The sequence below is a fragment of the Ptychodera flava genome, chromosome 15 (genome assembly GCF_041260155.1).
Source record: "Ptychodera flava strain L36383 chromosome 15, AS_Pfla_20210202, whole genome shotgun sequence".
Taxonomy (NCBI): Eukaryota; Metazoa; Hemichordata; class Enteropneusta; family Ptychoderidae; genus Ptychodera; species Ptychodera flava.
This window is the reverse complement of record NC_091942.1, coordinates 6,724,733-6,740,373: the sequence shown is the minus strand read 5'-3', so window position 1 is coordinate 6,740,373 and position 15,641 is coordinate 6,724,733. Positions and strand designations below refer to the sequence as shown.

Below are 15,641 nucleotides of genomic sequence, written 5' to 3'. Positions count from 1 at the left end.
AAAGGCAAAATACATAGCACAATCGAAAAATTGAAATCACGTGGAAAATAAAGGGCGAGACATAGCTTACTATAAGTATACCAAAAGATCACCACGGCAAAAACCTAGTTCGTGCACTTTCAGGGAATGCGCTCCAAAAAGATCTCTCTCCATTTTTTAATCGCAGGCAGAGAACCATGGCGACTCTCCTGGAACAACAGGTGGACTATGTAAAAATGATCGGGGAGAAACTGGACGTTACACCCGAAGTCATCAACCTCTCAACTCCAAGGATGGCTAAGTTGAGTGAATAAGCGTAGCAACCACGGGAACTGTGCGGAATTCAACAGTGTCACGTGTGTGCTGTCGACTTTCCTGACTATATACAATCACCTACAGTGACCACTCGCGCGTCGTGCCCTTTCCCTCAAAGGTCGATGAGTACCGGTCTAGGCGAAGCATGGTGATTCACTTTGCAGACTTCTTCTTACAAGTATCCATGCAGACTGCCGTCCTTTGCACAAATAGCATCGCAATTTACATTTTTAAGGTTCATTGATGACTAAAATTTGCCAAATGTCTGTTGAGTTATTCAGGAGAGTACGAAAATATTGACGGTTAAGAAGGAATATGATAATTGGATATTGACAGCACTGAGTGTAGAGAACTTTAGTGCATTTTCACTGCTCTTTGATACAATTTACGAGAATTTGTTTACCGATCGACGTCAGGTGATATTTTTTATTCTGAATGCGTACCTTATGACAATCAGATCATAATCATTTTAGTCGCATATAGTTGATAAAACTAATGAAGTTTAGACTAATGTTTTGTCAAAAATCGCATTTACTGCAAAATTTGAACTCTTACGTGGCAAATCGGCGAAAGTCAGTACTATACTCCTTTTATTCGCTTAATATCGCAATGTATGAAGAGTGCTCCGGTCTTTGACAAGCAGATTTTTCTATATCAAAAGTAGTATAAACATTAAATGTAAGCATTTCAAGTTTCCATGGGCGTCAGAAACATTTTCTAAAATGTTTTTGCTTCAAATTGTTAACTCCGAGACAGAACGCATTTGACTCACAATCACTTTGAGTCCAAATTATGGGATTATTATGTGTCTAATTTAAATTTCACACACGATATCACAAAAACACGGAACCATAGCACATTCATGATATACGTAGGACGTACGTATGCAAGTCAGTGTGCCAGTATATATGGCGGTATTTCAGTATGTGTAACAGTATACATGTCAGTATGTATAATGGATGAATAGATGGATGGATGGGGGGATTGATGGACCGGATTGATTGATGGATGGATAAATGTATCCATGTATCCATGTATCTATGTGCATGAATGAATTCATCTTTGTGTAATTCTCTGTGTGCAGGAAGTACACAAACTGGCTTTCAAATGAAATGCCCTTTACCTACGACTTTGAAGTGTTTGTAATTTTAATAGCTGAAAATTAGGTATGCAGAAGCCCATAGTATTAAAGCTCTATTGGCTACAATTTTAATGTGATTTCCATTATTTTTGCTCTGTTCGTAAATTCTTGATCTACTGCCAAATGTCACAATGAAAAGCTCGATGTTCAACTTTTTAACACGGCCTGTATATATGAAATGTCTTATTGACATCCGAATTTCAGCCAGTAATAGAATTCATTTTGTCGTTAAACACTTTACAATTCGTATACAATTTTTTTGTAAATTTCGTATGTATTTTTAAGGCTAGTACTTTGAGTATTTTAACTTGCTTTGTGGAATAAAATGTGCTCCTTTCCTAGATCACAAGATGATGGAAATTTAATGAAAACTTACAGCTTTTGTCACTTTCATGTGCGGCGTTTTAAGTAGAAAATAAAAAAAAAACCATGACTACGAATGGTTTCATTCGAATGATCATTTGCACGGCTGATGAAGTCTGCTCGTGTATGATTCTCTTCATCGTCTATCAGCTCTCTGTGCATGCCATGGCTTTCCGGGGAAATCCTGAGTATAGCGCCCTCGTCGCAAATCAGCGTTCCAAAGTTCTGCGTGGTGAACGAGCGAATAGCAACGAGAAGCGATCGAACGTCGCGCTTTGAGTGAAGTTATGGACGTGGGTGTGCTAAAAGCGCCCTGCGTTCCATTTAAAAGCATTCGACCTCAAAACAAAAGGGAGTTCAACATTATGGCGGTTGAGGCGGTAGCACGTTTCAGACGTTTGCAGCAGGTAGTCCTCGAATCCATGATGTCGCCACCAACGGAGACGTGATGTCAGGTAAACGGTTGAAGCACTCGATTGTCCTTTAACCGAGTGAGCGTATAATAAATCAAAGTCTAGATGGACAGACATTTGTGAAAGATTGGTACATGCAGAAAAATCCAAACATAACATGCCATCGTACACCCATAAAGTGACAAATTGAATGGATTTATTGAGTCGGACTACTCAAGATTTGTCAATTGTCCAAATATCCATTAGGGGAGAACCATTGATTTCGGGGGGGGGGTATGGAGGAAGAGGGTATGGGAGCAAATTTTTTTTTCCTGTCAGAGTGACAGCAATTTTTTTTTCTACTGTCAGACCTGCATCATTTTTTTTTTCCAAATGGAGTAGCAGTGCAAATTTTTTTTATCGGTCATCAAGTTTGTAATGCGTTGTATATAAGGGAGCCGTCATTATTTACGGCCTGAAACTCCGAAATTTCAAGTGACCCCCCGCCCTTCGCCAACCCATGATGAATTTGAGTAACCTCCCTCTCTAACTCTGAAATTTGACCGATCCCCCACTTAGAAAAGTTAAATACCAATACATGTAATTGTAAAATTCACAAAATACAGCAACAGTAAAGACCTATCAAATCCTGAAGTACCCTGCTAGACTATCATCAGTTATCTCATGATGGTTCAAAAAAGGTGAACACATCAAAATGAAATTCAAAGTCACAATAAAATAAAGATATAAAAGATCACGCAGTATCTAATCATATAGTACATTGTTTAATTTGGATGGATATTATGACAGGTTTTCACTAGGATATCTGACCGGGCAGAATTTGAAAGTACAGGGGGAGAACATGAGAGAGGCTTAGGGGGAAAGTGTCACAGGGGCTTTCTCCTATCTTGCATGGAAATGTTTAAGATATTGATGTGTGCAATGGTGCAGTCTGGTGCAATCTGTGAGTTTTTTTAATTTGTTTAATAAGTGAAACTGTTAGAATACCCCAAGGGGGAGAGCACGAGAGGGGGGGTTCCCCCTCTCGTATTGGAAATTTTGAGAAATTGATGTGTTTAATGGTGCAATCTGAGAGGAGTTTCAGTTTATTTTGCACTCAGTAAAACTGTTTGAAAATGACATTGAACACTGATATTTTTTACATTTTTGCATGATCAATTTTGAGTCACAATATTCAACAACCAAACAATGACAATACAATTTGTGAAAAACAGTTCTGTTTGCCAGAGACTGAAGACAAATGAATATACAGGAACGTAAAATCTGTGACCTTCTTGTGTCATTTCTCCAGCTGCCAGCTTCTAATGAAAAGCCTGAATATGGTATGTTTGCGATCCGGTGTTTGTGGTCAGAAAAACAAGGCTCACACATTGTATTTCATTATATTTGTTCCTCATTTTTCATTGTCTTGTGTTTTAAATTTTCACAATTTACAGAAGTCAAATAGTCCCCTTTAGATAGTGCCTATGCCATTGAGATATTGCAACAGAAATCCTGAAATATGATTTCTTGGGTCAGAAAAGGGAAGGAAAACATTGAGTGTACTGAGGTATAAAGTAGACCTATGTAGTGCATGTTTATATCATAGTGCTGGGGAAAGAAACATAAGAATTGTTTGGGTAAAAACATTTGCGCCGCCTATGGCGGCGCGCCGGCAGAGAATACATGAGAATAAGGTTTCCAAATTATGCTTATTTCTGGTGCATTGTGACAATTTTTTTTTCTCTTCTGTCTGTTATGACAATTTTTTTTCTCAGGCCATGACAGGATCAATTTTTTTTTCTTCTCTCTCACCTGGTGACAATTTTTTTTTTCAAAATCCTCCATATCCCCCCCCAGAAATCAAATGGTTCTCCCCTTATATTTAAATGAATGGTCCCGTGTCATCGAGGGCTTTCATTGTGTTTGAAGGACTGCCCCCGTTCTATTTCTCTTCATGATATTCAGAGGTTGCTAAGGAAATGGTGAGGCGGATACGGGTTGTAATCCAACCCCTGGAAGAGCTCAAGGAGATTTTGACTTCCTGGGAAGGAAAAGACCAGATCTGGTATGATGCGATAGGTGAGTGTTACATAATATTACGCTGTCGATCACTTTTTTCACAGCGGCCGGGCAGTTAAAGAACGGTACAAGTAATTCAAGATTGCAATGGGAAAGTAATAGAGTAAGACTCTTGGATAATTTTGCTGCCAAATATGACGATAGATCCCGCCACCTTGTGATTTTAAAACCGTGCGAAAGTCTGACATCTCTGGTCACTTCGACTAGTCGAACCTGAAGCGATATCTGCCGATATAAGGTACACTCGCCCCACCAGTTTTCTCTTTTCATATTGGCAGTCGCTGTCAATGCACGGTTATGTTATGCAACGTAGTGTAATACACTTTAATATAATGCATTTTTGTGTTCACATATTCCAACGCAACCGACAACATAATGTTCAGCCGATAGAGACGTGGCATAATAACTGACAGGTAAAGTGAATACACACGGACAATACGGCTTGATTTTGCCTTGATAACGTGGCGAGGCGTTTAACAAAGGGGTGGGGTGGCAAGTTTTAGGGTTTTCAAGCTACTTTAATCGTTGCTTATCATTTCATGACGGCTTCACGCGTTATCATTCGCAGAACACGATGATATTTTTCATCATTTCAACGACAGCGTATTCGGATTGCAAGTGCTTTGCCTGGCTACGTCAAGTGCCCTTGATTCTGAATTTCCCGCTTCGATCTTTGACTCGCTTCTCAAACGGATTGTCGGTAGGTTTTGAGTCGATCGTCAACGTAAAAAGTTTAATCATGGACAGGTAGACTGACAGACAGACAAACTAACGGACTTGTAGAAGCTTTGCCAAATGGGATGAAAGATAATAACTCACTGGTGAATGATTAAAGATGTCGTGGTGCAGGGGTACTGAACAATAAATGAAGAAATAATGAGGTCGGTTTATGTGAAAGGTCAGAAGGTAGCCTCGAGTCTATGACCTCTTTAACTGACAACCTGTTTCTTTATCTTCGATTCAACGTCAGCCTTGAAGTTGGCCGACCTGCGTGACGGTTTGGTATCTGGTCTCCGGTCACCGGGACAATTGGCCAGAGGTAGGCCATATTTCTAGTGTACGTACTTTGTATTTAGTGTATCGATAATGTCAAAACTTCATGGAGAGAGAGAGAGAGAGAGAGAGAGAGAGAGAGAGAGAGAGAGAGAGAGAGAGAGAGAGAGAGAGAGAGAGAGAAATATATCAAACTAGGCGGACAACATTTTGCCAATTTATTGACACTAACATAAGCCTTTGCCTGTCGGTTATTCATAGATCATTGTTTGGTGTTCATTTTCTCGGTTATCAACAGGAAGGTTAACATTACGTATAGCTCAGACATTAGCTGGATTTTGTGACGATTTCCAGGAAGTGCTGAGAAGAACCGAATGTCTGATCAACACCAAGGCTGCTTTACACAGTGAGTATTAAAATATGACCCGCCTCGACCTCAAAGTTCACATCATCAACGTTATCTGCGCATGAAGTGTTGCACTTCTTTGGAACGATCGAGATAGTGTATACAGTTAGTGGAGACGGAAGTTTGAAAACTTACGGTGTGTACTGCGTGTCTTCTCCCCGCAGCACCTAGCCTAGCGAGCAAACGAGTAATTTGGGAAATCATGTATTCTGTTTCCCAGACTCTTCAGAGGAGATCGAGTTTGACAGATGTCTCTCTTGTGACGTCATGCTGTCATCGGTGAGCGATCTGGACAAATATAAGAATGGCGCTGGCCGAAATCGTCAAAACGGGCAACAACTGCATAGAGGTGAGATTTTACATCGATGGAGAATACCACAAAATATTTTGTCGGTTTGCGTAACAGGTAGATGAAGAGTCATTACGCATTCCGACTGTTCAAAAAATGAAGAATTGATTTTTTTCTATTTTGTCCCCGATTTTGTCTCGGAATCAGCGGCAAATACTCAGACTTCGATTTCGTGTTCAAGACTCCCGGGCCATTTGCCGTGCCTATGTATTTCACTGGTTCTGTTCGCTGGTAAAATACAGCTTCCGTTGTCTTCTTTCAGCGTTATGTTGAAATATCCGGTATTCAGCCAGTCAACACAGCCCATATACATGCAATGTCCAGTTGGTAAATTCTCGTCTGATCTAGAATTTATTTACGCATTGTACATACAGTGACATATTTTGGTATATCCAAAAACGCCAGCTATTGTCAGTGACCATGCCCTTGTCGTTTCATTTCACGGTGACCTCCTTTATTTTAGTTTTTGTTTCGTTTCAATGATCAATACTTGCAGACAGTAGACGGTTAAATTTATATCGTATATTGATTGCTTGATGAAACCTTAGACGACTACTATAGGGTAGAACAGTTAAAAACACGGGCCACTTCTGTCGTCCTGAAAAGAAACTCGGACGAACAGCATCCTTTGCTGTCAGACTAACGCTCTATGAGTCACTTAAATTATGTTAATTTGCGCCATATCCTTCCATTTGTTCAGATTTCCAAGGTGATTACAAGTCAAAATTTCTGTCCGGAAAGTACTCCATCCTAGAAGATATATTTAAGGGAGGATTAAATGACATAAGCGTTGAAGGTTGGTTGGTTGGTTTGCTTGCTTTTTTGTTTTATACGTCTGACCTGTTTGTTAATATGTACAAAAACTTCAGACAAGCTTTTCGTGTGAACAAATCACTTGTTGATACTTCATGTTTTGTCAGGAATGCACGAGCGAAACGTTTCGCTGGAAGACATCAAACCGTCCTAACCACTTGCCTAACTATAGCGTTATGTATTGTATGACAATAGACACCTAAGTTCACAAAGTTCGTCTTTCGCCTTTTGTCTGTAGATATAAATTGTCTGAGACAGACAGTAAAATTTCTGATGGGTGACAAGATTCGCAAAAAGGTTAATGCTCGAAAAGAAGAGAACCAGCAATCTTCGGAAGCAGGTATTGTTAATCGATTCATCTTATTTGTAATAAGATAGTTTCAATCTTGGGGATGAACATAGTCGTTGAACACAACTCCAGTGACACCATTTTGAAGTCTTAACACACAGATGACCTTATACACTCTATGACCAAAGCCCCTGCATTTCCTTCCATGTACTGCCGAGTGGATTGTCACAAAACCCTCGGGCAGACTTCATTATTCAGGACATACCAGTCCCGTGACCGGCTCTGATCAACGGTCCTTGCTGCGAGGTATGCGTGTTTACTGGCTCCTGGCCCTGGGTTCGTAATTCACCGAGATCTCAGAGCTGTATTTTCAGGCCTGTATCAGGTCTTTCAGAACGTGACCGTGTGCAGCCATGTAATTTCTGAGTCTATTCATTGCTGTGTCTGCAGTTCCCAAAACATGGATTTACAGACGGAGCTACATCCGGTGTTGAAGACAGGGATTCGTAGCATTTAGGATTCTATTGACGTACATATGCGAAAGAAACGCAAAAAACCATCAGACCCTGTCACAAATCTACATATTGTACGGTGCCATCAACACAGTCATTCTATTGATCAGCTATTGTCTCGCGCATAAAACTAGGGCAAACCGACATACCTGTCAACATAGCGTTCCATAAACGCGATTTTACTGCGTCGTACACAGACATGTCTAGGACATGTCTCAGAGCCTTGCTAGTAGAATTCCGTGCTGTTATTTATGAAATCGACTTAAGCACAGAGCCTCGCTAGTCTGATACAGAAATTATTTTATTATTGTAATGTATCATTCTATTTCCTTACCAAGCTAGAAGTCGCCGATCTTTCACGCTATAACAAGATCAGTAGCACTCACCACAGTACCCCCACTCACCCATGCAAACATACTTTACTTAAAACTGTGTAATGTGCTATTGGACACTACAAAGTCACAACGGCATTTTACAACCCACTCTCACAACTAGGTTTTTGGTAGTTCCTATTGTTTTCAATAGTATAGGTTGATCTATACAGAGAGAAATAGAGGGATGATGACTGCTATACCAATCGAAAGCATGCGTGCGCGCTGCGCTATTTTTAGGCTGTGTTCACAAATACCTGGAGGTGAAGTGAATTTGGAAAAATTGGGTACATTTGGGGAACTTGAAGCTACTGCAGGATTTATAGGGGGGTTGAAAAGGATAATGCTGCTGATTGGAAGTATTACGATGCACTAACATTGAACAAAAATTTCACACACGCGCGCGCGCACACACACACACACACACACACACACACACACACACACACACACACACAAAAGTTAACAAACAACGTTCTCGGTAGTGTATTTCTAATACACACATTTAAATATCATGCCAGATAGGATAGTGAGAGGAAGTCACCCACTATATATTTATAGGATCACTGTTTTGCTTTTTATATACAAGGAAAGATGTCACGTGTTCCGCCCTGTGTCAAAAAAAGATCATGTAGTCTCTCACCACCTCTTCGGACTGAAGACATGATTCTTTTGGGGGGAGGAACTTCAAGTTCAAGATTATGAATACATGTAGTTGAAAGGGGTACTTGAAATATTTTAGGTTGTATTGGGATTCTTTAAAAAAAATGAAAATCTTCTTCGGTCCGTACTCCTCCGAGTCCCCTTTAGGAGGGGTCGTGAACGCATCATTACGGCACTGTTGTCCAAATTATGATAACGGGAGTTAACATATCTTCCATAATACAAATTAGAAGAATTTATTTCTCTCTCAGAAAAAGGAAAGGGCTGTTAATTATATCAAAGAAACGATCGTTTACATGTTCATCCCCACTTCACTGTTAACATGTCAACAATCACCATTGAGTAACAATGGGTTCGGGTCAAACCTTAGCGGTCAAAGGGTATAATTATCAATTACTCCCGCATTGCCTCTTATAGAAATCTATGATTTGTGCAGAAGTGAACCAGAATTTATTAATATATAGTGACACGAGTGTTACACGTGATCTCCATGATTACATCACTTTCCTTTGTGCACTTTGCCTTTACAAGTAACATGATTGTTTGAATAACAATCGCAGGAATTCACGCGAAAATACATTTGCTGATCGAAGTGCATACATTTATGACGTTGTTTAATCTTACCAAACTTTTTGATTTTTTTTTCTTTATCGGGCGTTGTTATTTTCAGATTCTGAAAATTTGCAAGACATTCCACGAACTTTGCAAACGTTGTTTCGAAGTGCCATGAACTGTATTCTCATAATCGTGGACGCAGAAACTGCTGGAGCCTTGAAATCTTACTTGAACGCCCCTTCAGGTAATTGTGAGACTTTATTTCCTCTTTCCATTATTTATGACGTAACATAGTACGGTATTATGCAATTTTTAATAATTAACCATATCACTTCGTGAACTCTAACACTCTAATGAGCTATGAATATGGGGTATTTTAATTTTTCCATTATTGGGAACCAAAAATGAAAGCTGCTGTTAGTCACCTTTTCATTCGGTCGCACTGTCAATTTTTTTGCAGAGACTGTGAGTAACCGCCTTCAAAAACAGTTGGTGGACAAACACACCACGGATAAAGAGTTACCCTGTATTTCCTGTATTCAAACTGGGACGTCAATCCCAGACAACTCAGGAAAAGAGTTCTCAAATGTGGACATAAATGGACAAATTTTATCGCACCGTCCAACGTCGTGGACGTCATCAGCGCCTTCACTACCTGGGAAGGAAGACGCCCCCAGTTCTGTGATAAGTGGTGCGAGATCTCCATTGGCTTCTCCGGGGCCGAGATTGAGCGACGCGTGGGACGACGAATTTTGCTCCCAGGTCGAGGTCCACAGCGACGACAGTTACAGTCTTATACTTGCGGCACTGGATTCATTCAACATTACTTCCTCTGATCCGTCATTGGATGGACAGCAGTCCACTCGCCATGATACGGCCAGCCTGTCAGACCTCAGCAACGACATTGTGTCACCCGACCTGCTGAGTCCCGATCGATTTAGGGAGTCCCTTTGCGGGACCATGCCTTCGATGCACATAGACCTTATAGGAACAAACACGTCTGATGAGAACCTTTTCAGTGGATACAGTTCTGTTGCCGGCGATGACGCTCTTGAACGCAGCCCAGATAAAAGTTCATCCTCGCTATATCCATCAACGTCACCATCATTGCCTAACCAGGAATACATTTCCAGTGAAGAAAGTACATCCTCAATGAGAGGAACTGACTCCGGAATAACTCCACCTTCGTCTACAAGTCCAGACGAAACGGCGAGAGTAACTCCTGAGGAGAGCAACAGCGCCAATATGCTTACCGATTTCTCAGAACAATCAGCCAGTGGGCCGGAGTTGGCATCTGAGACGCAAGACACTGCACGTTCGTCGGAGGAAAAGGAGGAATCGTCCTCATCAGCCAGTGTACCAAAGACTGAATCCGAGGAGGAAGAAACTTGGCCTTCTCCAAAAGGACAAGCAAAACTCTTTTTACGCGCGGGTCCTTCAGGGAGGCGGCCTACCAGCTGTGAAAGCGGTAGCTCTGCTTTCACTTGCAGCAGTCTTGAAGATACGTCATCTTCGGAGAACATTTCTAGGATGCCTCCATTCTCAGATGAGAACTTTAAGAAGTTGTTGATGAACATGGAAAGTTTATCCAGCGGTAAAGAGGACTCGGCTCTTGATGGCATAGAAGAACGACCCTCTTTTGGCGAGGATTCCATCAGTATTGTGAGTTCTCTGACGGCCATCAGCGGTACTGTGAGCAGTATAAGTCTTCCGAGTTCGTGGAACGGGGATTTCAGCGATTACGACTCTGTCTCCGTTGCCAGTGACATGGTTGCCCCGAGAAAGGGTTCCAGCGATGTCACCCTGCTCGGCGATGATCGGCAGTGTGATGGGAGTCCAGATTTCATGGAAACCCCGCACCAGTCACGTCCAAATGGTGTCACTCAAACAGACTCAGGTAATAGGAGTATCGCGTATGGTGACACTGCTCCGGCAATTGACTACAGTAGGCCGACCAGTAGAGCCACGGTTTCGCGGTCTCGCGGCCAAGCCTTAACCCATGACATGGCAAACAACTTGCGTGACAGAGAAGAGAAAATGAAGAATTATTCAGTTATTGACAGTCGCAAAGAATCTCGACAATCCACAAGGTTTCTTACAGATAAAAGGGAAATCAAAAGATATGAAGGCAAAATTAAGGAAGATACATCACTTGAACGCGAAAAGAATATGATTAAGCAATCCGTGGGAGACAAAGCAGAAATTGATATTAAATACGATGACCGAAAATTCGGTCCCACGCCTGAGGTAAATCGTAGGGTGATCGTTGCAGCCAACGCTAGACTTTCTCCTGTAACTGAGCGGAAATTGGCCACGTATCCTCCAAAAGTACCTCAACGATACGTAAACCAAACTGTGATACCCTCGCTCGGTAGGACCGAGCAACACATGTACAGGGAGCCAACTGGCGTTGCAACTGCTTCTGTACGTAGTGATGCTGGTATGAAGTCGGACATGTTAGAGCGGGAAGCATCTGATGTTGACGTGACAACAGCGCTCGGTCCTGTTTCCACGGCGACCAAACGTAAAAAGAGGGTGTTCTCGTTCAAAAAACTTCGCAATGCTTTTCACAAAAGCTCGAAACACTCTGTCAAAGACGCACAAACAAAGGGTACCGCAAGTAATTACGCATTCTAGGATGAACATAGGTTTTTTGTGAACTGTGATCTGTTAAATAAAAGATACAAACTATTTACATACAAAAACACGCAGTTAGAATCTGTGGAATTATTGTAATACAACTTACCTCTTCAATTCATCCAAATAATATCAAAACAAAGACTTCCTCGTTCGAATCTTATATTAATACAGTATAATTCTGCGATCGACTTTTGGCGAGGACATTGATTTTATCGCCAAACTGTGTTATTATGTGACAAGCCGTTACTTAGAGGGACATAGCTGTAACTTGTGGCAATAATTTCAGTATTGTGCTTCTGTATATCCAACTACCGTGTCTGACCCTAATCCGTTTGTCATGCTGTAAGTTTGAGTATTCTTTTTGTCAACACAGCTTGTATGTGTGTAGTGATCATTGTTTATTGTTTACAAATGAATTCTAGTCCGGACTTGAATGCAATTTTCAACAATAACAATGGAGATTATACTCATATAGGTTGTGTTGATATGCTAAATACTTGGCATTAAATTACAGTTTAGGGATTCAATGCAGAAAGTGTAGGGAAACCACAAAACAAAAGTTCTGAAAAAAATCACCAAAAGATACAGCTTATGGAGTTTTCATAATGAAGCAAACAGCGACATATTCATTGGTTCTTTTCGTGTGTTTTCTACTAGTCTCGAAGTTCTTGCGGGACTACAGAATAGCCGAGGTAGTTAAAATAGTCATCACAGATACACATTGGATTAAATTAAAGGGCCAGTAGCTGTAACTTTTGATGAGTTTCCTTCACGACCTTTGTTTGTATGTCAATGTCAACGTTATTGTTCTACTCCCTACAGCATTTTGAAAACACCAACTATTTAGCTTGTCAACACAAATCTGTACGTGCAAAATGCACTAGTACTGTTATTGTTTACATTTGAGTTCTAGTCCGGACCAGCATTCACTTGTCAACCATAATAATGCAGTCTATACTTGTACAGGCTGAGTTTGCAGTGTCATACTGTGTATCTCCACCTGCTTCAGGAAGTAGAACAAGAACCTATGGTTGAAAAAATTGTCAAAAAATCATCCAAAGTTACAATTACTGGCCCTTTGAAAGGGCGGTCATGCTTAAATTCAAATTGCTAAGCAACGGTTGCTAAGGGTAATTTCCAAAACCAATCAGAATGCAAAGTTTTCGTGGTTTTCTTGCATAATAAAGATGTACAGAACTATGTTATTCCAAAATACGCAGGTTTGTCGCGCGATTGGTCAGTGACGTCACACATATACAAATTTTCACAGCTCTATTTTAAAATGTTTCAGCTCCTACAAATCTGCACCAAATTTTCCAAAATTTCAGAATGTAACACATGAGATACCTGTTTAGAGCCCCTAGCATGGATTAGGTTATCTGTTCAAGTACAAACGAATTTTAAGAGGAAAATATCTGCTGTGTCATTTTGTGAAATTTTGAAGGGTTTTACGGCGATATCTCATAAACGGCCCAGAATTTTTAGAAACGCATGCTTATATATATTCTCATGTATGACTTCAATAATCCTACCAAAAATCAGCGAAATTGGTCGACAATTGAGAGAGTTGAAAGATTTTGAGCATTTTCAAAATACCAGGAGTCGAAAATCCATAGAAAACAACGGAACGGTAAGATTTTGCACGTGCAAAAGTGCGCGTTTGGAACGTTGCCAGCGATAGCAACCAACGCGCGATTTGAATCCTTCGGTATCGCCTTACTCGAAATGAAATTTGAAGGTTTGAGGACCTTTAACTTTGTTGCAATTGAACATACAGTAATTGTTATTCAGATTCACAGTGCGACTACGTGCGCTGGTGGCAGTATTGCAGGAGACGAAAACGGAACATTTATGATCATGTCTAAAGAGAAAAAGATCAGTCCTAACACGCTGGGAAAAATTTATTAACAGAAGAAAGCGCCCTCACACGTCAACATTTTCTAACGTTTATAGATCTTTCGAAAGCCGAAAACTTTTGAAGGTGATCTGGCATGATAAAAAATCGGAGATGGAGGCTGTGATATAAATGTATGTATAAACGGATGCTCCATGTCCAACCAATGATGTGTGAAGTATCGATCCCGAAGAAGTTGTGACATAATGGACGTTGTTCGACATCGTATCCAAACAGCAAACGAAATTCGATGACGCATCATATCCATTGCATCTCTATACACTAAAAAGATTGTATCCAAATACACACAAAAGATTATCTCCATCATTCAGTTATACGTCGTGTTCGATAAGGTATACAATACATATATATATATATATATATATATATATATATATATATAATATATATATATATATATATATATATATATATATATGCCAACAGACTTGGAGCAAGTCCAGTCGATTAGGTAAATTTGAAAAAACGTAGTGCATGACATGCAAATACAACAACTTGACACATTTTGGAATGCGGTATAATTTGTGTATCCGCATCCCAGATAGACTGAAAGATCCGTCGCTCGAGGGCGCTCTCTAGAGAGCGACGGACCTTACGGTCTACATCCCAGCCAACGCTGTTCAAAGTATAATATAATGTACCATGGATGTACCATCCCTAAAAGATGTGATTTAATTTAAGATTGTTCTTGGAACGTTGGATGTAATTTATGTGCTACATTAATGATGTTGTCATGTTTCTATGATTCTGCCATGTTGACATTAATCCACTTCCCAAAATGTCAACGTTTTCGAGAAATTTGCATGGACGCTGTAAATCCCGCGCATTTGTACTCGATTTGGACCATGACAATAATGGTGCCAAAAATACCAGCACAACTCCTTCACACAATTACAAATCCACACAGTGACAAAGTCTTCTTACAATAGAAATATGTGCACTATACTACGCCACAGTGACTACGCCCATGTTCTATTGTATTTCAACCACGTGTCATATTAAGGTGTTAAATATCGTTTTAATTTATTCCTAGCGTGGGTCCGAAACAATGCGGCATTCTTCTCAAGGGCAAGTGATAATTTGTACTTTTGTTTCTTTTCAAGTGTCTGTAAAATTATGGTTGAAATAAGTCTTGTTATCGTGTCTTATGGCGTCGGTGTACGGCATAACCACTATTCTATATCAGTATACAGGCTCTCTCTCTCTCTCTCTCTCTCTCTCTCTCTCTCTCTCTCTCTCTCTCTCTCTCTCTCTCTCTCTCTCTGTTAGCAACATGCGGTCACTCACTCTCTCATTGAGGGATACTCTGATGTATTAGCGGCTGGGCCGTGATGCATACAAAAGCAAGGTACCGTATTTAAGAAACAAGTTCCATTTCCACACCATGACTCGCCCGTTCCAGCGTTGCCTTCTTACTTTAAGTTGAATATTACACTTTTAACAAGCCAACTCCCAAAGCGTTTAGCATAGAGGGAAAATACTTGATGTGTGAACTCTCCAAAACACAGCAATTTTGACACGTTCTCGTTACACCACGTTAGTATTAATCACTATTAACTTTTCTCACTCGATAGCGACTGTATTAAAATTTTTCTCTCTAGTTACCGTATATGCTCTTTTTATAGCCCAGTTGGAATACACAGTATTTACTTCACACACAGACTAGACCATAGATATGCTTCTTGTTGTTTGATCTCTAACAGGTGATTTACTTTACAATACAGTATGCTAGCCATGCATTAATTGTTGCGTAAAAAAGAAAAATCCAAACGTTAATTTATTGACGAAGTTTCGAAGTTCAAAACGTCACACACACAGATTAGAAGTGTTTCGCTTGTACAGTCTATACTCACACGTACTTTC

General features: G+C 40.4%; 2 protein-coding genes across 7 annotated transcripts in view; both read left to right on the top strand.

The window, feature by feature from the left end:
- LOC139151030 (transient receptor potential cation channel subfamily A member 1-like) overlaps positions 1–1,893 on the top strand; it is a 33,189-nt gene extending 31,296 nt beyond the window's left edge. The window contains exon 26 of the mRNA XM_070723549.1: positions 167–1,893. Within this exon, the coding sequence (XP_070579650.1) occupies positions 167–293 (127 nt within the window). The 3' untranslated portion in view covers positions 294–1,893. The remainder of the gene's footprint in view (positions 1–166) is intronic.
- Positions 1,894–2,127: 234 nt separating this feature from the next.
- LOC139151031 (serine-rich adhesin for platelets-like) lies at positions 2,128–11,911 on the top strand. Of its 6 annotated transcripts, XM_070723550.1 has the most exons (10): positions 2,128–2,253; positions 4,159–4,272; positions 4,841–4,972; positions 5,243–5,311; positions 5,564–5,671; positions 5,892–6,020; positions 6,721–6,816; positions 7,072–7,173; positions 9,339–9,467; positions 9,684–11,911. In XM_070723550.1, the coding sequence occupies exons 1-10, from the start codon at positions 2,247–2,249 to the stop codon at positions 11,858–11,860; spliced, it is 3,063 nt and encodes a 1,020-aa protein (XP_070579651.1). In that variant the 5' UTR covers positions 2,128–2,246; the 3' UTR covers positions 11,861–11,911. The 6 variants fall into 6 exon arrangements, with proteins under 6 accessions (XP_070579651.1, XP_070579654.1, XP_070579652.1 ...); XM_070723553.1 differs by lacking the exon at positions 4,841–4,972; XM_070723551.1 differs by lacking the exon at positions 6,721–6,816.
- The last annotated feature ends 3,730 nt before the right edge of the window (positions 11,912–15,641 follow it).